Here is a 21,284-nt window from a genome sequence, read left to right on the forward strand (position 1 = left end):
CACATACACCGACTGTTACACCCACGGTGTTACCAGGACGTCCACAGCTATCGCCTGAAGGTCTCGTGACCTGGCGCAATACCTGTCCCATTTTTTGTTCGGGCGGGACGCCATCATGTCCACCTTTGGTCTTTCCCAACGGTTCACAATCATGCGGAAAACTTCCCGATGAAGTTCCCACTCTCCCGGGTGGAGGTCGTGCCTGCTGAGGAAGTCTGCTTCCCAGTCGTCCACTCCCGGAATGAACACTGCTGACAGTGCTATCACATGATTTTCCGCCTAGCGAAAAATCCTTGCAGTTTTGCCACTGCCCTCCTGCTTCTTGTGCCGCCCTTTCTGTTTACGTGGGCGACTGCCGTGATGTTATCCCACTGGATCAATACCGGCTGACCTTGAAGCAGAGGTCTTGCTAAGCTTAGAGCATTATAAATTTGCTCTTAGCTCCAGTATATTTATGTGGAGAGAATTCTCCAGACTTCATCACACTCCTTATGTGACTGCTCCCCAGCCTCTCAGGCTGGCCTCCGTGGTCACGAGCATCCAATCCTGAATGCCGAATCTGCGGCCCTCTAGAAGATGAGCACTCTGTAATCACCACAGGAGAGACACCCTTGTCCTTGGATATAGGGTTATCCGCTGATGCATCTGAAGATGCGATCCGGACCATTTGTCCAGCAGATCCCACTGAAGAGTTCTTGCGTGAAATCTGCCGAATGGAAGCGCTTCGTAATAAGCCACCATTTTTACCAGGACTCTTGTGCAATGATGCACTGACACTTTTCCTGGTTTTAGGAGGATCCCGATTAGCTCGGATAACTCCCTGGCTTTCTCCTCTGGGAGAAACACCTTTTCCTGGACTGTGTCCAGAATCATCCCTAGGACCAGCAGACGTGTCGTCGGAACAACTGCGGTTTTGGAATATTTAGAATCCACCCGTGCTGTCGTAGAACTACTTGAGATAGTGCTACTCCGACCTCCAACTGTTCTCTGGACCTTGTTCTTATCAGGAGGTCGTCCATTTTCTTTGAAGACGAATCCTCCTTTCGGTCATTACCTTGGTAAGGACCCGGGGTGCCTTGGACAATCCAACGGCATCGTCTTGAAACTGATAGTGACAGTTCTGTACCACGAACCTGAGGTACCCTTGGTGAGAAAAGGCAAATTTTGGGACATGGAGGTAAGCATCCCTGATGTCCCGGGACACCATATAGTCCCCTTGTTCTTTGCTATCACTGCTCTGAGTGACTCCATCTGGATTTGAACCCTTGTAAGTGTTCAAATTTTTCAGATTTAGAATAGGTCTCACCTAGCCTTCAGTACCACCATATAGTGTGGAGTAATACCCCTTTCCTTGTTGTCGGAGGGGTAATTTTATTATCACCTGCTGGGAATACAGCTTGTGAATTGTTTTCAATACTGCCTCCCTGTCGGAGGGAGACCTTGGTACAGCAGACTACAGGAACCTGCGAGGGGGGAAACCTCTCGACATTCCAATCTGTACCCCTTGGATACTACTTATAGGATCCAGGGGTCCTGTACGGTCCCAGCGTCATGCTGAGAACTTGGTAGAAGCGGTGGAGGGCTTCTGTTCCTGGGAATGGGCTGCCTGCTGCAGTCTTCTTCCCTTTCCTCTATCCCTGGGCAGATATGACTCTTATAGGGACGAAAGGACTGAGGCTGAAAAGACGGTGTCTTTTTCTGCAGAGATGTGACTTAGGGTAAAAAAAACGGTGGATTTTCCAGCAGTTGCCCTGGCCACCAGGTCCCATGAATCGACCCCAAATAACTCCTCCCCTTTATACGGCAATACATCTTTGTGCCGTTTGGAATCTGCATCACCTGACCACTGTCGTGTCCATAAACATCTTCTTGCAGATATGGACATCGCATTTACTCTTGATGCCAGAGTGCAAATATCCCTCTGCGCATCTCGCATATATAGAAATGCATCCTTTAAATGCTCTATAGTCAATAAAATACTGTCCCTGTCAAAGGTATCAATATTTTTAGTCAGGGAATCCGACCAAGCCACCTCAGCTCTGCACATCCAGGCTGAGGCGATCGCTGGTCGCAGTATAACACCAGCATGTGTATACTTTTTAGGATATTTTTCAGCCTCCTATCAGCTGGCTCCTTAAGTACGGCCCTATCCGTAGATGGTACTGCCACTTGTTCTGATAAGCGTGTGAGCGCCTTATCCACCCTGAGGGGTGTTTCCCACCGCGCCTTAACTTCTGGCGGGAAAGGGTATACCGCCAATAATTTTCTATCGGGGGAAACCCACGCATCATCACACACTTCATTTAATTTATCTGATTCAGGAAAAACTACAGGTAGTTTTTTCACCTCACACATAATACCCTTTTTTGTGGTACTTGGAGTATCAGAAATATGTAACACCTCCTTCATTGCCCTTAACGTGTGGCCCTAAAAGAAAATACGTTTGTTTCTTCACCGTCGACACTGAAATCAGTGTCCGTGTCTGGGTCTGTGTCGACCGACTGAGGTAAATGGGCATTTTACAGCCCCTGACGGTGTTTGAGACGCCTGGACAGATACTAAATTTGTTCGCCGGCCCTCTCTTGTCGTCAACCGGCTTGCAGCGTGTTGACATTGTCACGTAATTTCCATAAATAAGCCATCCATTCCGGTGTCGACTCCCTAGAGAGTGACATCACCATTACAGGCAATTTGCTCCGCCTCCTCACCAATATTTTCCTCATACATGTCGACACACGTACCGACATACAGCACACACATAGGGAATGCTCTGATAGAGGACAGGACCCACTAGCCCTTTGGGGAGACAGAGGGAGAGTTTGCCAGCACACACCAAAACGCTATAATTATCCAGGGACAACCTTTATATAAGTGTTCCTCCCTTATAGCATTTTAATATATATACATATCGCCAAATCAGTGCCCCCCCTCTCTGTTTTAACCCTGTTTCTGTAGTGCAGTGCAGGGGAGAGCATGGGAGCCTTCCCACCAGCCTTTCTGTGAGGGAAAATGGCGCTGTGTGCTGAGGAGAATAGGCCCCGCCCCCTTTTCGGCGGGCTTCTTCTCCGGAGTTTTAGATATCTGGCAGGGGTTAAATACATCCATATAGCCTCAAGGGCTATATGTGATGTATTTTTCGCCATACAGGTATTATACATTGCTGCCCAGGGCGCCCCCCCCCAGCGCCCTGCACCCTCCGTGACCGCTGTGTGAAGTGTGCTGACAACAATGGCGCACAGCTGCAGTGCTGTGCGCTACCTGATGAAGACAGAGTCTTCTGCCGCCTGGTTCCGGACCTCTTCATCTTCAGCGTCTGCAAGGGGGGTCGGCGGCGCGGCTCCGGGACGAACCCCAGGGCGAGCCCTGTGTTCAGACTCCCTCTGGAGCTATGTCCAGTAGCCTAAGAATCCAATCCATCCTGCACGCAGGTGAGTTGAAAATCTCTCCCCTAAGTCCCTCGATGCAGTGAGCCTGTTGCCAGCAGGACTCACTGAAAATAAAGAACCTAAAAACTTTTTCTAAGTAACTCTTTAAGAGAGCCACCTAGATTGCACCCTTCTCGGCCGGGCACAAAAACCTAACTGAGGCTTGGAGGAGGGTCATAGGGGGAGGAGCCAGTACACACCATGTGATCCTAAAAGCTTGCTTTTGTGCCCTGTCTCCTGCGGAGCCGCTATTCCCCATGGTCCTGACGGAGTCCCCAGCATCCACTAGGACGTTAGAGAAATATAAAATGTATTTTATTATGCTATACCAGGGGTAGGCTGCTGTGGAACTACACATCCCAGCACGCCCTGCCATAGTTTTAGTATTACCTAACAGCAAACTGTGGCAGGGAATGCTGGCATGTGTAGTTCCACAGATCACCTATTCCTGGTAACTTTGCTCTAGGTTATATTGGCGGATGTATACCATATCTACCTATTTTGTTCTTTTCAGAGGAGAGATGACAGCAGCGGCTGTCCATCCACGGAGTAAGCAGCAGCCTAGACAGAAGAATAGTGACTGCAGAAAAAAACAAGGACATAATTCTCACATACGTTTATTGGTGTCATATGAATAATAAGTCTTTACAATTTTCTAATAAACAAATAATTTTTCATACACAGACAGCGTCCGTTCTGTTGTAGGATCAGTAGCGCAGTCCACAGCTACTACCGAGGACTCCCAGCAATACTCGTGGCTTCTCCTACAACGGTGATGAATAAATAGAACTCTTCATGGCTTGCTATTCACTACGGACTCCAGGGCTTTGGCGACCTGCTCAGCTTTCAGATTAGTCAGTGGGAGGCACACTTCTTTCCCAAAATCTGCATGGAGACATTGGATGGTTTAGTAAAAGGTATAGAAGGTAGAAATATCCAATTTGTATACCCAAGAACACTCCGAGCTGGGTGTGGTATAGAAGATCTACAGTTATTAGATGGTCAACAGGTACAAAAAGGTTGAAATGGTAGACAATTTTTTTTGGGGGGTCATTATGCATATTTCATCACCTGTGACCCCAATTAGTGGTAACATAGACCCTGCGTGGTCTCGCTCCGCTACCACTGTGCACAGGTTACTATTCCCAGTCATAGTCCACATGGATGGTAAACCAAGCAAAAGTTGGGGGAGGGAACACTTAAACAACACATCCTAGATATGAATGAATTATTCTTATTAAATACTTTGTTCTTTACATAGTTGAATGTGCTGACAACAAAATCACACAAATTATCAATGGAAATCAAATTTATTAGCCCATGGAGGTCTGGATTTGGAGTCACCCTCAAAATAAAGTGGAAAAAACACACTACAGCAGGGGTGGGCAATTATTTCAGCTGGGGGGCCGCTTAACACTTCCAGCGAATATTCGAGGGCCACACACAAAATACTCAAAGAGTCCCCTTTTTACACATTACAGCAGACATCGTCCCCCTTTTTACACATTACGGCAGACAGCGCCCCCGTTTTTACACATTACGGCAGACATCGTCCCCCGTTTTTACACATTACGGCAGACTGCGTCCCCTTTTTACTCATTACGGCAGACATCGTCCCCCTTTTTACACATTACGGCAGACAGCGCCCCCGTTTTACACATTACGGCAGACATCGTCCCCTTTTTACACATTACGGCAGACAGCGCCCCCGTTTTTTCACATTACGGCAGACATTGTCCCCCTTTTTACACATTACGGCAGACTGCGTCCCCTTTTTACACATTACGGCAGACTGCGTCCCCTTTTTACACATTACGGCAGACTGCGTCCCCTTTTTACACATTACGGCAGGCTGCGTCCCCCTTTTTACACATTACAGCAGACAGCGCCCCCGGGTACTAATGGTTCCCTGAAGGAGGTCTATTATTGGGATCCCGGTGCCCTCCGGAGGGGACTTTACTTCTAGTCAACGGTTGTGCTGCCCGTGGTAGGTAGGTAGGTAGGTAGGTAGGTAGGTAGGTATGTATGTATGTATGTATGTATGTATGTATGTATGTATGTATATATATATATGTATATGTATGTGTATATATATATATATATATATATATATATATATATATATACAGTATATGTTTACAAACACACATATACTATATATATATATATATATATATATATATATATATATATATATATATATATATATATATATATATATATATATATATATATATATATATATATATATATATATAGTACACACATTACGTATACACACCAAGCCAACACGATACAGAGCCAAATATTCCAATTTAATAAATAGCAGCATTATAAAAAAAAAAAACTAAAAAAAAAAATACAGCCAGCTTACTTTTGTCTCTGCAGCTGAGCCGTTGCAGCTGTCCTTCTCTTCTCTGCGGTGCCGCGGCTGTAATTAGGTTGTCAGGGCAACCCATGGGGAGCGCAGCGCCGCAGATCACCACCCCCCGGCTCCCCCCTTAATCCGGCTCTGCGCCCAGCGCGATTGGTAACAGAGGAAATCCCGGTCAGCTGACCCTGTGACGTGACCGGGATTTCCTCAGCGGCGCCTCGTCTGAGAGCAGTGCAATGACAAGCGGCCTGTCAGGCCGCTTGTCATTGCACTCTAATGGGGCACAGCGGGCCAGGCACGATCGGTCCGCGGGCCGCATCCGGCCCGCGGGCCGCCTGTTGCCCACCCCTACACTACAGGCTGATCCAACTTTGATGTAATGTCCTTAAAACAAGTCAAAATGAGGCTCAGTAGTGTCTGTGGCCTCCACGTGCCTGTATGACCTCCCTACAATGCCTGGGCATGCTCCTGATGAGGTGGCGGATGGTCTCCTGAGGGATCTCCTCCCAGACCTGGACTAAAGCATCCGCCAACTCCAGGACAGTCTGTGGTGCAACGTGGCGTTGGTGGATGGAGCGAGACATGATGTCCCAGATGTGCTCAATTGGATTCGGGTCTGAGGAACGGGTGAGCCAGTCCATAGCATCAATGCCTTTGTCTTGCAGAAACTGCTGACACACTCCAGCCACATGAGGTCTAGCACTGTCTTGCATTAGGAGGAACCCAGGGCCAACCGCACCAGCATATGGTCTCACAAGGAGTCTGAGGATCTCATCTCGGTACCTAATGGCAGTCAGGCTACCTCTGGCGAGCACATGGAGGGCTATGCAGCCCTCTCCCAAAGAAATGCCACCCCACACCATTACTGACCCACTGCCAAACCAGTCCTGCTAAAGGATGTTGCAGTCAGCAGAACGTTCTCCTTGGCGTCTCCAGACTCTGTCACGTCTGTCACATGTGCTCAGTGAGAACCTGCTTTCATCGGTGAAGAGCACAGGGCGCCTACTGGCGAATTTGCCAATCTTGGTGCTCTCTGGCAAATGCCAAACGTCCTGCACGGTGTTGGGCTGTACGCACAACCCCCACCTGTGGACGTCGGGCCCTCATACCACCCTCATGGAGTCTGTTTCTGATCGTTTGAGTAGACACATGCACATTTGTGGCTTGCTGGAGGTCATTTTGCAGGGCTCTGGCAATGCTCCTCCTCTTCCTCCTTGCACAAAGGCGGAGGTAGCGGTCCTGCTGCTGGGTTGTTGCCCTCCTACGGCCTCCTCCACGTCTCCTGATGTACTGGCCTGTCTCCTGGTAGCGCCTCCATGCTCTGGACACTACACTGACAGATGCAGCAAACCTTGCCACAGCTCACATTGATGTGCCATCCTGGAGGAACTGCACTACCTGAGCCACTTGTGTGGGTTGTAGACTTTGTCTCATGCTACCACTAGAGTGAAAGCACCGCCAGCTTTCAAAAGTGACCAAAACATCAGCCAGAAATTTCCACCTGTTGTCTATTCCATTTGCACAACAGCATGTGAAATTGACTGTCAATCAGTGTTGCTTCCTAAGTGGACAGTTTGATTTCACAGAAGTGTGATTGACTTGGAGTTACATTGTGTTGTTTAAGTGTTCCCTTTATTTTTTTTGAGCAGTATATACATACACACACATATATATATATATATATATATATATATATATATATATATATATATATATATATATATATATATATATATACACACACACACACACAAGATGCAATCGATAGGTGCGGCACTCCAGTCAGAGAGAATTTCACATACAGGCAAATGGGTTGTATGTGAAATTCTCTCTGACTGGAGTGCCGCACCTATCGATTGCATCCATCCTATCTTGTGAGGGCAGCCAGCTATAATGAGGAGTGCCGGTAATATAAAGCTATATATATATATATATATATATATATATATTTATTAGGTGCTTCATCGCGTCCTACGGGCGCTCTTCACACCGTCGCAAGGGGCTACGCCCCCTTAACCCTTGCATGCCTTTCTGGGGTTTAATATTTGTATTATATGGAGTATTACCTGCATTTCTTTGTTAGTGGTTAAATATTGCACAATGAAAGGGCGTGCGATGGTGAAGGAGGCGCAGCCCCTTGCGACGGCGTGAACAGCACCTGCAGGGCACGATGTACAGAATGTAGCGGGTGCGGGGTGGACTGCGGATGGGGGAGGGTGTCTGTAGATGCTGCGGGTGGAGGGGGGGCGGAAGCGGGGGGGGGGCCGCATGGGGAAGGGTCAGGAGGTGGTGGGGGAGGGGCAGAGGAGTGGGGGCTGCAGATGGGGGAGGGGTCCGGAGGCACTGTAGGTGGGGGAGTGGCAGGAATGCCACGGGTGGGAGAGGGGCAGGTGCGGGGATGTTGCGGATGGGTGAAGGGTTCCGTAGGTGCTGTGGGATGGGAAGGGGTTGGGGTGCCAGGGGTGGGGTAGGGGGTCTGGAGGCACCGTGGGTAGGGGAGGGGCAGGTACGGGTGGTGCGGCGGATTGGGAAGGGTGTCCGGAGGCGCGTCAGGTGCGGGGGTGCCATGGGTGGGGACTGCAGATGCTGCGGGTGGAGGGGGGCAGGTGTGGTGGGAGACATATGGGGGGTGGAGGGGGTCTGGAGGTGCTGTGGGTGGTGGAGGGGCATAGGAGTGGGAGCCACGGGTGGTGTAGGGGGTCTGGAGGCACAGCGTGTGGGGGAGGGGTGGAGTGCCGCATGTGGTGGAGGGGAAGGTGCGGAGGTGTGGTGCATTGAGGGGGGGTCTGGAGGCGCTGCGGGTACTGTACCTGCCAAAAAGGTAGTTGGAGGGCATGGGGTGACGGGGCCAGGACAGGGGCGACGGGGCCAGGACAGGGGCGACGGGGCCAGGACAGGGGTGACAGACAGATGTGTCTTACCGGAGTCACTGCTGCTGGCTGCTGCTGTTCCACTCCAACCTGTTGGGATCTGCTGCTGATGGAGACTTGGCGTGGCTGACTCTCTCAGGCTGGAGTCCTGTTTCCTCTGCCCGTCAGCATCCCTCCCCCCTCTCAGTCACACACCGCAGACCTCGCGCAGCTGCCAGGCACTGTGGTAAGGGGAGACTGGGAGTGACTGGTTAGCCCCCAGGAGATGCTACGACTGGAGGGAGGAGGGGGTCATAGCATGCACGCGGCGCGGACCTCGCGGCTGCCGGGCACTGTGGTAAGGGGAGACTGGGAGTGACTGGTTAGCTCCCAGGAGACGCTGGAGGGAGGAGGGTGTCGGAGCCTGCAAGCAGCTCGGACTTCTGCAGCGCTACCCGCTGGCTAAAGTGTGTGAAGGAGCTGGGCGCACCTCACTGCGTGCGGCAGCGCTGCAGCTAGCGGTGGGGTTTCCGGGGCTGGAGATAACAGAGGCAGTACGGAACCTGCACAGCGGCAGGTGCCCTACAAAACTGCAGCTAAGAAGAGTGGAGTGTGCTAGAAAGTGACGCTCCTCCGCGCCAGAGAGACCCTGCTGAGTATGCTGATGTGGGGGGGTCAAGCACACAGTGAGCCGGTGCCTGTCTGTCTGTACGGCATACCCCCTCACACACCCCCATACCTCCCAACTGTCCCGGGGTTCCGGCAGCAGAGCCGGATTAAGGGGGGGTACGTACCATGGGCCCCACAGTTTTAGGGGGCCCCCTGGCTGGAGTAGCTCTGTCCCAGCTTAGAAGCTCCCCCGTCCTGCCAGCGGCAGCATTGAGCTACAGTCAGCACACGCTGCTGCGTATTGGCAGGTCTGTGGTGTTACAGGGAGGCAGCAGCCTCCCTGCTTTCTTCTGCCTGTGCGGGTGTGTAGGGGGGAGCGACCACCTCCTCTGGATTTAGCCCTAGCTGAGGGGCCAAAATTCCATATAAAAAAAAAAAATCCCAGAATTTGCATAAGGGTGCGTGGCCACGCGGGGCACGATTAGGCCACGCCCCCAACCCCACAGCAGGCACAGCGATGAGATAGGGCTCCCCTGTCTCAAGTGCCCTGGGCCCCCCGGACTCATAATCCGCCCCTGGAGGCATGCCAGCAGCTCACAGAGCGCTGGGCGTGCCCCCCCACTGACGAAAACGGGGGCCCTTCCGTGAAGCCACGCCCCATTTTGTTTGCCACGCCCCATTTTCGCTATGCGTGTGTCCCTCCTGCCTGAAGAAAGCTGGGAGGTATGCACCCCTGTCTGCCTGAAGAAAGCTGGGAGGTATGCACCCCTGCCTGTGCCATGGCCATACTATCTGCTTCTGCTCCTAGTCTCCTATAGATTTGCCCAGATCTGTGACTCATTTGACTAACTCCGCCCAGTGTTGTGACTCCGCCCAGCGTTAGCAAATGAGGCACAAAGTCACAGATCTGAGCTAATATATAGGAGATATATATAGTTTGCAAAATTCGGCGGCACTCCAGCAGACTTTCAATGCATTTTAAAATAGCATAATTTTATTGTTCCAACGGCGTTTCGGGGATATACCCAGTCGTCAGGGACAGCACATCACACTGTATATATATATATATCTATATCTATATCTATCTATCTACTTTTAAAAAGGTCAGCAAAGGAAATAATTGCTGTTGACATGCTCTAAAACAAACACATATTACAGATGTACAAGGTTTCCAAAATCAAATTGTGGACAACCCTTCTAGTAAGTGTGTTTAGGCACTTCATCTTCGGCATTGCAAACAGGTGGATAAAAATCAAGCATCCATCCATGCACCCCACAGGCAAACATTAGATGCTAGAGATGGCCCAGTCCACTGTATGAGCTGTTCTGATGAAGTGGAAGAGTCTAAGAACAGAAGAAGCTCAGCCACAAAGCCGCAGGTTGCACGAACTCACAGAACAGGACTGCCAAGTGCTGTAGGATGTACAGATGGTCTGACCTTGGTTGAAACACACACTGCCTCTGGAAGCAACAACAGCACCGCAGCGGATTACTGGGAGGTTTAGATGGCGAAGAAGCTGCATACAAGACACAATGCCGAGTCATTTGAAATGGTTTTGAGCATCCTACTATTGGACTCTGGAACAGTGGAAGCACCCTGATGGATGAATCTAGGTGCTGCAGATGCCAGGAAAAGCTTCATGCACAAATCTGTCCTGCTAACTGTAACATTTGGTGGAGGAAGAATAATGATCTGGACTGATTTTCCATGGTTTGGCCTTGGCTCCTTTGATCCAGTGAGCAGATAACTTAAAGGCATAAAGAAGTGATAACGCACCAGCCAATCAGTTCCAATATGTAAATTGACAGTTACAAGCTGATTGGCTGGTGCGTTATCACCTTGCACTTATCACTTCTTTATGCCTTCTCTAGACTTAATACATCTTGCCTTTAATGCTATACGTAGTGTATCTTGAAAGTCCAATATTTTTCTTATAAATAAGGACGAACTGACAAGGGGGAATTGTATCAAACCTGGGATAGAGATAAAGTACCAACCAATCACCTCCTAACTGCCATTTTTTAAACAAAGACTGTAACATGGCAGTTGTAAGCTGATTGGATGGTACTTTTAGCTCATTCCACTTTCTCTCTCTCCAAAGTTTCATAAATCTCCCCCTAAGTGCTACTCTGCGAAGGCGTGGTTATTGGTCTGAATGTACTTTCAGGGCTATTGTACCAGGCCCGTACATAAAAAGCTGCCGCATGTTACCAACTACTGCCCCCTTGTGATGAAATCCTATTATCACATCTGACCAAGTTAATACTGGCAATTGGGCGGATGTCATGTTGGGTGTGGTGACCCATATGCCCATTAATAAACCAATGTTGGTAAATGTGGGTAGAGGACAGTGAAAAATTACTGTTGTAAGCCTGCGGGCGCACCATAAATTTTCCATCTGCACCGACAGGTTCTAGTCATGAGGCTTGTGGCCGATACTGGCCTGTTGCCCAGAGGAAGGATCTTCCTTTGTCGGCTTAATGCTGCAATACCACCTGGCAAATATTTAGACAACACGTGCCTACTACAGCCCCTGGCTGGAAACAAAGGATGGTGGGAGGTGACAATTGAGCCCAATTAAAGTAATTGGCTGGACTGTTACGTATTTCCAAAAGAGCCTCAGAAATTAATTATTGGCAATAAATTATACCTGCACATTACAAACCTACACAGCAACACAATCAGAAATCAGACAATTTCAGTGTTAATACCAATATTAAATCCTTGTCACTTTAGATATACATTCCCCCATTATAATGATATACTCGCTGTAAGGGATGTGTGCGACATAACAGCTTGCAATGGTGCACGCCTGGCCAATGATCACTGTCGCATACTCACCGTATCTCGCCCACAGTTTGGGCTGCACCTCTGAGCATTCTCTGATCAGTATGGGGAATTCCGGATTAGCCTTCTTCAGTTCCACATAGTTCTGTTCAATAAAATCTCTAGGATAAAAAACAAAAACAATAAAAACTAAACAGCTCATCTCATCAAAGCCCATCCCTTTAACGCTTGTACTTAACAATAATCATAGATTTTAAAAGGCAATATTGGAAAATTATAAGCTCTACCCACAATACCCCCAACCTGTGCATATCAAACACATGCCCATATTCCTGCCCACTACAATAAACTGAATCCTGTTAAACAACATACCTGAATTGCCCATATGCACCTGCAAAGGGTGCCTGGAGATTATTTTTAAACTAGTATTAGTGACCTGTCATTTGCCTAGTCTCTCCCTTCTTCACACGGCTGTAAACTCTATGGTGTCTGGTCCTCCCGTTGCAGCAGTAAGAGCCACTGGTGGGGAGGTGCAGCTATGGTGCGAGGTCCGTCTCTCACTGTGCCAGTAGGGAAATCAGTAAACTAAAGTCAAGCCTCAAGACTACCGGTCAATCAGTGCTGTCACGGTGTTCTAGCAAACAGATCGCCTGCAAACAGCTACCGGAAGGTCACGCCTGTAGAGCACAAGATCCCTTTTACAGAAATATGGGACAATCCATGGACTTTTAGATTGTCTTTGGGACTCGCTAGTATTCTCCCTTACAGAAAGTACTTGTGTTCTTTTGTCTTTTAAAGTATTGTGTTCACATTGTTTTTATTGTGCATATTGAATGGTCTTTAAGCTGTTCCAAGTTATCCACGGAACTCCTAGCGCCTTTTTGTGGTATTACACCCCATCTATTCATATTTCAATTTTCAGGTATAGGGTGATCTGATCGTGATACCACAGGGCAGCAGAAGGGGTTTGCGCAGTTGGTGCCTACCATTTCCATCCCTTTTACAGAAAGGCTATGCTTTATCATTTCAGCTTGGCATGGTAATAATGGTCTATAAAGGAACACAAAGCAATTGTGGAAATTACCATAAGGCTGAGCAATTGTGTTCCCAAGCTTCTTAATATAGTTTCTGTATTTACCGGCCATTATAGCTCTTGTGATGGACACGTAATAAATGGCCACCCCCTCTGCCATATCTCAAAGAAGACACACACAGACACTCTCTCATTAGTGAAAGCAAAGGTGATGTAGCGAATAACTTTCTTGTAACATTCTCGGAATTCAGCACAGACAGGGAAAACCATCTATAACAGAGGTCCTCAAGGCACCCCAACGGTCCAGGTTTATGGTATATCCATGGCTCAAGCACAGATGGTTAGATCAAATTGGGTGAGGTGCTAATTAAGGGGGTCATTCAGAGTTGATCGCTCGCAACTTTTTGCAGCGCTGCGATCAGATAGTCGCCGTCTATGGGGGAGTGTATTTTCGCTTTGCAAGTGTACGAACGCTGTTGCAGCCGACGGCAGAAAAAAGTTTTTTGCAGTTTCTGAGTAGCTCTGGACTTACTCATCCGCTGCGATCACTTCAGCCTGTCCGGTCCCGGAATGGACGTCACACACCCTGCAAACGCTTGGACACGCCTGCGTTTTTCCAAACACTCCCAGAAAACGGTCAGTTGACACCCACAAACGCCCTCTGTCAATCACCTTGCGATCGGCTGTGCAAATGGATTCTTCGTTAAATCCATCGCCCAGCACCGATCGTCTTTGTACCCTCACGGTGCGCCTGCGCATTGCGGTGCATACGCAGTTTTGACGAGATTTAACCTGATCACAGAGCTGCAACAAGTTGCTAGCGAGCAATCAACTCGGAATGACCCCTAAGTCACATGTGGCCAAGCATGGATACACTTTAAACCTGGATTGTTGGGGGTGCCTTGAGGACCACGTTTGAGAACCACTGATCTATAACATTTCCACAACCGTTGTAGTATACATCCGCTTTAAAATGGAAATATAGCTCAAGATGTAAAGGTTGCTTTAGCGCAAATGCATCCTTTTCTTCCAAAACCAATGGGAGCAGATCACAGTAATGGATCTTAGAAGGGTAGGAACAAAGAACAGGGCACGGTGATGGGACACATCATCATCATCATGTCCTCAGTCAGAAGAAGCTGCTGCTACTTATGAGAATGTATAAAAAAAAAAAAAAAAAAAAAAAAAAAAAAGACGGTTGCTTAAAAATAAAGTTCCAATATAGGTTCGTATTCATTTTCAGGTTTAGTTCTACTTTACTTGCTCTAAGTTCATATAGGACCGACTAAAGCACTGAAGGATCAAACATTGGCGCATTTGGTACAACCATATTCCTACATTGGAACTCAGATACAGACCAGAGTGTGCTAGAAGCACCAGAGCAGAGAGCAACACCCCAGGCAGGAAAGCGTAACTGCACAGGTGCAGGAATGAACACTAAAGTACCTTCTTATAGTATTCCCGCTAGGCTATTTCAGCTGGGCAGCCACCCTGCATTTATGGCAGCACCTTGCTGAAGCAGTCTGCCCTCTGCCACCCCCAGGCAGGAAAAGTTGCGGTTTAGCAATCACCACCTGTGCATACGTGTCCACAACACTGCAAGCCGCCTCTGTCACAAGCTTGCTTCCTAGTGCTAGGGCGACACAAAGAGTAGCAATTTCCATCTGCAGTTTAGTGGTAACAGATTCCTTGTCAATGGTGTATGTAAACTATGATGGTTTATCTGCTGCAGGGTACACTGGACTCCACAAGGATTAACATCAGGGTGTAAAGTAGGATCTTGATCCGAGGCACCAACAGGCTCAAAGCTTTTGACTGTTCCCAAGATGCACAGCGCCACCTCCTCTATAACCCCACCCCCATGCACAGGAGCTTAGTTTGTAAGTTGGTGCCATGCAGTATGCAGGCAGTTAACAGAAGGGCTGCCTGAAGCAGTCCATTGATAGCTTAAATGACAGAAAGATGAAGATTTTTCTACAAAAGACTTCAAGGGCTGCAGCAGGCAAAGTCTCACATACTTTTCTGTTTGCAGCTCCCTCACCCCCAGCGGTGCTGTATACTCCCGCGCCCTGGTTGCCGGGTCACTGCAGCGGAGGCGCCGGTTTCTTCTAAACGTGAGTCACACACACGCCGCCGTCCTCCCAGATGGTGGGGCCGCAGCTACGGGGGAGGTAAGGGGTTCCTGGGCCCGCACTTTACCGCGATCCAGCGCGGCTGTAGGAGGCGGGCCGCGCGCGCTGGCGTGGACACTGATTACTGGGCAGTCGCTCCACTAGCCACCAGGGACACTCCTGGGCACAGGTATGGTGGGATTTTATTGTACAAATACCCCGTTTTAAGCTGCCCGCAGCGCCCGGTGGGGATGCCAGCAGGGTGAGCAGGTCGGACCTGTGGCCCCTCCCCCCAGGGCACCATTTCTACGAATGTTCCCGCTCTGGAGCTGCTTTCCTCTCCTTCACACCCGACCAGTGGCCATCACAGATAAGCTGAGCTGTTCCTGGGACTGCAGAGGCAAATCCTCCTCTGTAGAACCGCCTGATTGCCAGTGCTGCGTTTCCTACAGGACACTTAAGTATTCTACCTGGCACTGGGACTGTGTTAGTTAAGAAAGAGTGCATACATTCAGGGTTGTGTGGTACAAACACCCTGTGATATACATCCAGTATTTACTGTGCTTTGTTATATCTATTGTTTACACATATAGCCATACTGAGTATTACTTTGTATCGCTAGTCCAGTGCAGTTTTATGGTGCATAATTTCTGCATGGTACACTTGTGACTATAGATGTGTGTGTGCATGTAGCTGCTGCGTGGTTGCCTCATTACAGGGTATTTCACTCAGCGTGCTACTCCTATACCTGAGGGGGCTAAGTGTATCAGGTGTCTTTGTTTAATATAGGATTGTATCAAAAGATATACCTGCTGTGTATTTTTACTTGTGACTTCTAGGTTTTGCCCAGGAATGGTTGAAGACCACTTCAGATACCTGGATAAGGGAAGTAGTCACTCGAGGTTACGCCGTACCCTTCAAGAATACCCCCCCCCCATAATCGATTTTGCCTGACAGATGTGCCCCTGGACCCGGCAAAAACAAACACTTTGCACTCGGTGGTACATTCCCTCCGGACCACAGGAGTGGTAGTACAGGTGTCTCTGGTTCAGAGAGGCAAGGGGTACTATTCACTGCTGTCTCTAGTCCCAAAGCCGAACGGGTCCTCACGGCCCATTCTCAATCTGAAGTCCTTGAACAAGCATGTGCGGGTCTCCAAGTATGGAAACTCTGCGCTCTATTGTTCTGGCCTTGTAGCCTGGGGACTATATGTTCTCCCTGGACATACAGGATGCCTACCTGCATATTCCTATTGCAGTGTCACATCAGCAGTACCTGAGGTTTGCGGTGGGCAACCTTCATTACCAATTTCGGGCGTTACCCTTTGGTTTGACAACAGCTCCCTGAGTTGTCACCAAAGTTATGGCGATCATGACGGCTACACTCAGCCGTCAAGGGGTCAGGATCCTACCGTACTTGGACGATTTGCTGATCTTCCCCAGATCTGACGGTCCAGTGCATGAAAGCACACGGGTGGCTGATCAACTGGAAGAAATCCTCCCTGGTTCCTGCTCGGAGCATGATACATCTGGGAGCGTTATTGGACACTCACAACCAATGGTTGTTCCTGCCTCAGGAGAAAGTCCTGAAGCTTCAGGACAGGATTCGATGCTTCCTATCTCGTCCGCAATTGTCGATACATTCGGCAATGCAAGTGCTGGGTCTCATGGTGTCGGCTTTTGACATGGAGTATGCTCAATTCCACTCTCGCCCTCTGCAGAAGTTAATTCTGACCAAGGGCCTGCCTCACCGGATCAGATCTCACATGATCTCATTGTCTCCAGAGGTCCGCCTGTCACTGAGCTGGTGGCATTAGGACCAACGATTGAGCAGGGGCCGTCCCTTCTGGATATCCAACTGGGTCCTTCTGACGACAGATGCCAGTCTGAGAGGTTGGGGCGCGGTGTTGGAACAACACTCACTTCAGGGTCGGTGGACCAAGGAGGAGTCTCTGCTCCCGATCAATATTCTGGAACTGCGGGCAGTGTTCAACGTGTTGACAATGGCCCAGCATCTAATACAGAACAGACCTGTTCAGGTACAGTCGGACAACGCCACTACGGTGGCGTACATAAATCATCAAGGCGACACTCAAAGCCGCATGACAATGATGGAAGTATCACGGATTCTTCAGTGGGCGGAGCACCATCTGCCGGCTATATCCGCAGTGTTCATTCCAGGCGTCCTGAACTGGGAAGCGGACTCTCTCAGTCGTCAGGACGTACACGCCAGAGAGTGGAGCCTCCATCCGGAGGTGTTTCAACTTCACGTGGGGTCTTCCAGATGTGGATCTGATGGCGTCTCAACACAATCACAAGGTTCCGATCTTCGGAGCAAGGACAAGGGATCCTCAAGCTGCGTTCGTGGAAGCTCTGGCAATTCCATGGACCTTTCAGCTACCGTATGTGTTCCCTCCGGTGTCACTCCTGCCCAAAGTAATACGGAAGTTCAAGCAAGGAGGAGGAAACCTCCTTCTGGTCGCTCCAGCATGGCCCAGACGGCACTGGTTCTCCGATCTCCAGGGTCTCTCGTGGGATCGTCTCCTTCTACTTCCACAACGACCAGACCTCCTTATTCAGAGCCCTTGTGTTTATCAGGATTTGGCCTGTCTGGCTTTGATGGCATGGCTCTTGAAGCTTCCGTCCTGAGGGCCAAGGGTTTTTCTGAGGCGGTCGTTCAAACTATGTTGAAGGCCCATAAGCTGGCTTCTGCTCTGATTTACCATAGGGTCTGGAATGCTTACTTTACTTGGTGTGCGTCTCACAATCATGACGTTTTCAAGTTTAGTATGGCCAAGCTATTGGCCTTTCTACAACAGGGCCTGGACTTAGGGCTGCGTCTGGCCTCCCTCAAGGTTCACATCTCTACCTTGTCGGTTTAGTTTCAGAGAAAAATTGCTACCCTACCTGATGTACATACATGCACTCAGGGTGTGTTACGGATTCAGCCTCCTTATGTGCCACCTGTGGCCCCTTGGGTCTTGTCGGTGGTTTGGGAGGCCTTGCAAGAGTCTCCGTTTGAGCCTCTTGCCTCTGCTGACCTTAAGTGGCTTTCCCTTAAGGTCCTATTCTTGCTGGCGATTGCTTCAGCTAGAAGGGTCTCGGACTTGGGTGCCTTATCCTGTAAGTCTCCCTATTTCATTTTTCACCGTGACCGGGCGGTTCTTAGAATGTGGCCAGGTTAATTACCTAAGGTGGTGTCTTCCACCTTAACCAGGAAATTGTGGTTCCGGTCTTTAATTCTCCTGAGTGGTCTTCCAAAGAGCGGTCTTTGGATGTGGTACGGGCTCTCCGTACCTATGTGAAGAGAACTTCGTCCATTAGGAAATCTGATTCTCTTTTTGTATTGTTTGGTTTTCACAAACGTGGCTGGCCTGCTTCCAAGCAGACACTGGCCAGATGGATTAGAATGGTGATTGCACATGCTTATGTACAGGCTGGTCATCCGGTTCCTGTTACCATTAAAGCCCATTCTACTCGGTCGGTTGGAGCTTCTTGGGCGGCCCACCGTATTGCGACCCTTGAACAATTGTGCAAGGCGGCAACGTGGTCCTCAGGGAACACGTTTATAAGGTTCTATGCCTTAGATACTGCTGCTTCCCAGGATGCTTCCTTTGGACGCCGGGTTCTTGTGCCCGCTACAGTGCGTCCCCTCCCATAAGGAACTGCTTTAGGACATCCCCAATGTTAATCCTTGTGGAGCCCAGTGTACCCCGCAGCAGAAAACGAGATTTATGGTAAGAACTTACCGTTGTTAAATCTTTCTGCGAGGTACACAAGGCGCCCACCCTGACGCACTTAGCGTCTTTGGGTTGGTATTGGCATAGCCGCTGACACCCTCTCCTGCGGTGAGTGTGTGGTGTAATTGGCTACGAGCGATTATCGTCTCTGGTACCTGCTACTGCATTGGGCTGGTTAACGAAACTGAGCTCCTGTGCATGGAGGCGGGGTTATAGAGGAGGCGGCGCTGTGCATCTTGGGAACAGTCAAAAGCTTTGAGCCTGTTGGTGCCTCGGATCAAGATCCTACTCTACACCCCGATGTTAATCCTTGTGGAGCCGAGTGTACCCTGCAGATAGAGATTTAACAACGGTAAGTTTTTACCATAAATCTCGTTTTTGTCAATTTTCTGAGAAAAAAGTTTTAATAAATAACTAAGTTATCAATTACGATTGTGTCGTGTACATGTTTTGCTACAAGAATTAACAAATGATTGCACGTCACTAGGTCTGCTCGGTTTTTTTACTAAATATCACACTTTGTAAAACTGATAGCCTGTTATAAAACACAATATCAAAAGACATCACCACAGGTTTTTCAGTTTAGATGTACATACAGAGCGCCCCCTTTAATAAATTATTTTGAAAATATTTGGTGAAACCTATGCTGGTGGGTTATATTTGAGAGGGGATACGGTCGTTAAGTCGCCACCACTAAGGGTGACAGTCATTAGGTCGACAGGTACTAGGTCAAAAGGCAGACATGTTTGTAAAAAAAAAAAAAAAAAAAAATGCAATTTTTGGACTTTTTCATACTTTACGATCCATGTGGACTACAATTGGGAACGGTAACCTGTGAGCCATGCGAGGGGACACGGTGCACTAATTGGGGTTCCCCCTCTCTTTACGAAGAAAATTACACCAAAAAAATAAATAAAAAAAAACTCATGTCGACCTTTTGACCTGTCGACCTAGTGTCCCTGTCAACCTAATGCATGTCGACATATAGTGGTCAATCTAATGACTGACGACCTAAGTTGGGTCGACCCAACGACCAATACCCTTTGAGAGAAGCAACTCCAGATACAACTTATCAGTAAATATATTTAATATATTATATTCTAAGCGCAGAACAGGGATTTTTTTGTTTGTTTTGTTAAATTGTTTTTAGATAGATCATGAAAGCTACAAGTGGTCACATAACCAGGCTATCTATAAAAGGATGGGTTAATGGCTGGAGAGTAATAGGCCCTACACACTGGCAGGTAATACTGAAAGATATAAACGATCTCGTTCATTAATGAACGAGATACCGTTCATATCTTTTCAGTGTGGAGGCACCAGCGATGAACAATGCACGACCCTGTGCTCGTTCATCACTGGTGCCCCGTCGCTTGTGCATGCAGGCCAATATGGACGAGAGCGTCCATACTTGCCTGCACTGCTATGGAGACGGGTAACGGGGGGAGTGATGAAACTTCACTCCCTCTGTCACTGCCCCACCCCACCCCCGCCGTCGGGCAGCTTGGCGGCGGATCTATCAGTGTATAGGGCCCATTACAGAACACACACTTATGGTGTACTTTGTCTTTATTACACATAGATGGGGTTTATATACAGTATCTTTTTGAATCAAACATAATTTCATATTTAGAGCATGTGTTACACTTCACCAAAAATGTTATCAAGTCACTTTTGAATTAGCAGCAGGGGGCAGTATTGCCTAAATTATATTAATATGCAAATTGTTAATTTCCTATACTATACTGCTGTCCCTGGGGACACATAGATAACAGCATTCCATTAAATGCCATTTGCAACTTTGCAGCCATTTACACCGACACACGACCCCTATAAGTGACACTGTGCCTGGCCATGGCAGGGTGAAGCCCCTGTAACCACCACTACAAAGCAGTACAGGGCCATAGAATGTGATACTGAAGTCACCTCTAGCTGTGGGACTACAACTCCCAGCATGCCCTCCAGCCTCTGAGAGCGGTGACATTGCAGCTGCCAGTAAGGTGACCCCGCAGTCACAGCGCCGCACACCTCTCTCCTCCTCCCCCAGCACGCTGCCCCCATTCTCACCTCACCCCCTGGCTACCCGCAGACCTCTGGCACAGGTGGATACGGACCTCCCGCACGTTCCTGCTCAGCTTGGAGCCGATGCTCCTTACCACGGCAGCCGCCATGTTTATCCCACTGGTAACTGGAGAACCCGGCTCATCCAATCAACGATCTTGAAGAGCGGGATTGACGGCGGCTCAGCCAGTCAGGATTCCCGCACGGCTGTGATGGGCGGGATAGCGCACGCGCAACCACCGTCCAGTGAGAAGCCGGGGGAGGTAACTGTACGGAGCAGGAGCCACTTCCTGTT

General features: G+C 48.9%; 2 protein-coding genes across 4 annotated transcripts in view; one reads left to right on the top strand and one right to left on the bottom strand.

The window, feature by feature from the left end:
• TMCO6 (transmembrane and coiled-coil domains 6) overlaps positions 1-4,108 on the top strand; it is a 50,444-nt gene extending 46,336 nt beyond the window's left edge. For all 3 annotated transcript variants that reach the window (XM_063928774.1, XM_063928776.1, XM_063928775.1), the window contains exon 14: positions 3,940-4,108. In XM_063928774.1, coding sequence (XP_063784844.1) covers positions 3,940-3,978 — 39 coding nt within the window. In that variant the 3' untranslated portion in view covers positions 3,979-4,108. The remainder of the gene's footprint in view (positions 1-3,939) is intronic.
• NDUFA2 (NADH:ubiquinone oxidoreductase subunit A2) lies at positions 4,027-21,135 on the bottom strand. Its single transcript, XM_063928778.1, has 3 exons — positions 20,996-21,135; positions 12,100-12,206; positions 4,027-4,310 (listed from the first exon to the last, which is right to left on the bottom strand). The coding sequence occupies exons 1-3, from the start codon at positions 21,097-21,099 to the stop codon at positions 4,219-4,221; spliced, it is 303 nt and encodes a 100-aa protein (XP_063784848.1). The 5' UTR covers positions 21,100-21,135; the 3' UTR covers positions 4,027-4,218.
• Positions 21,136-21,284: the final 149 nt, after the last annotated feature.

The sequence above is a fragment of the Pseudophryne corroboree genome, chromosome 6, assembly GCF_028390025.1.
Source record: "Pseudophryne corroboree isolate aPseCor3 chromosome 6, aPseCor3.hap2, whole genome shotgun sequence".
Classification (NCBI taxonomy): domain Eukaryota; kingdom Metazoa; phylum Chordata; class Amphibia; order Anura; family Myobatrachidae; genus Pseudophryne; species Pseudophryne corroboree.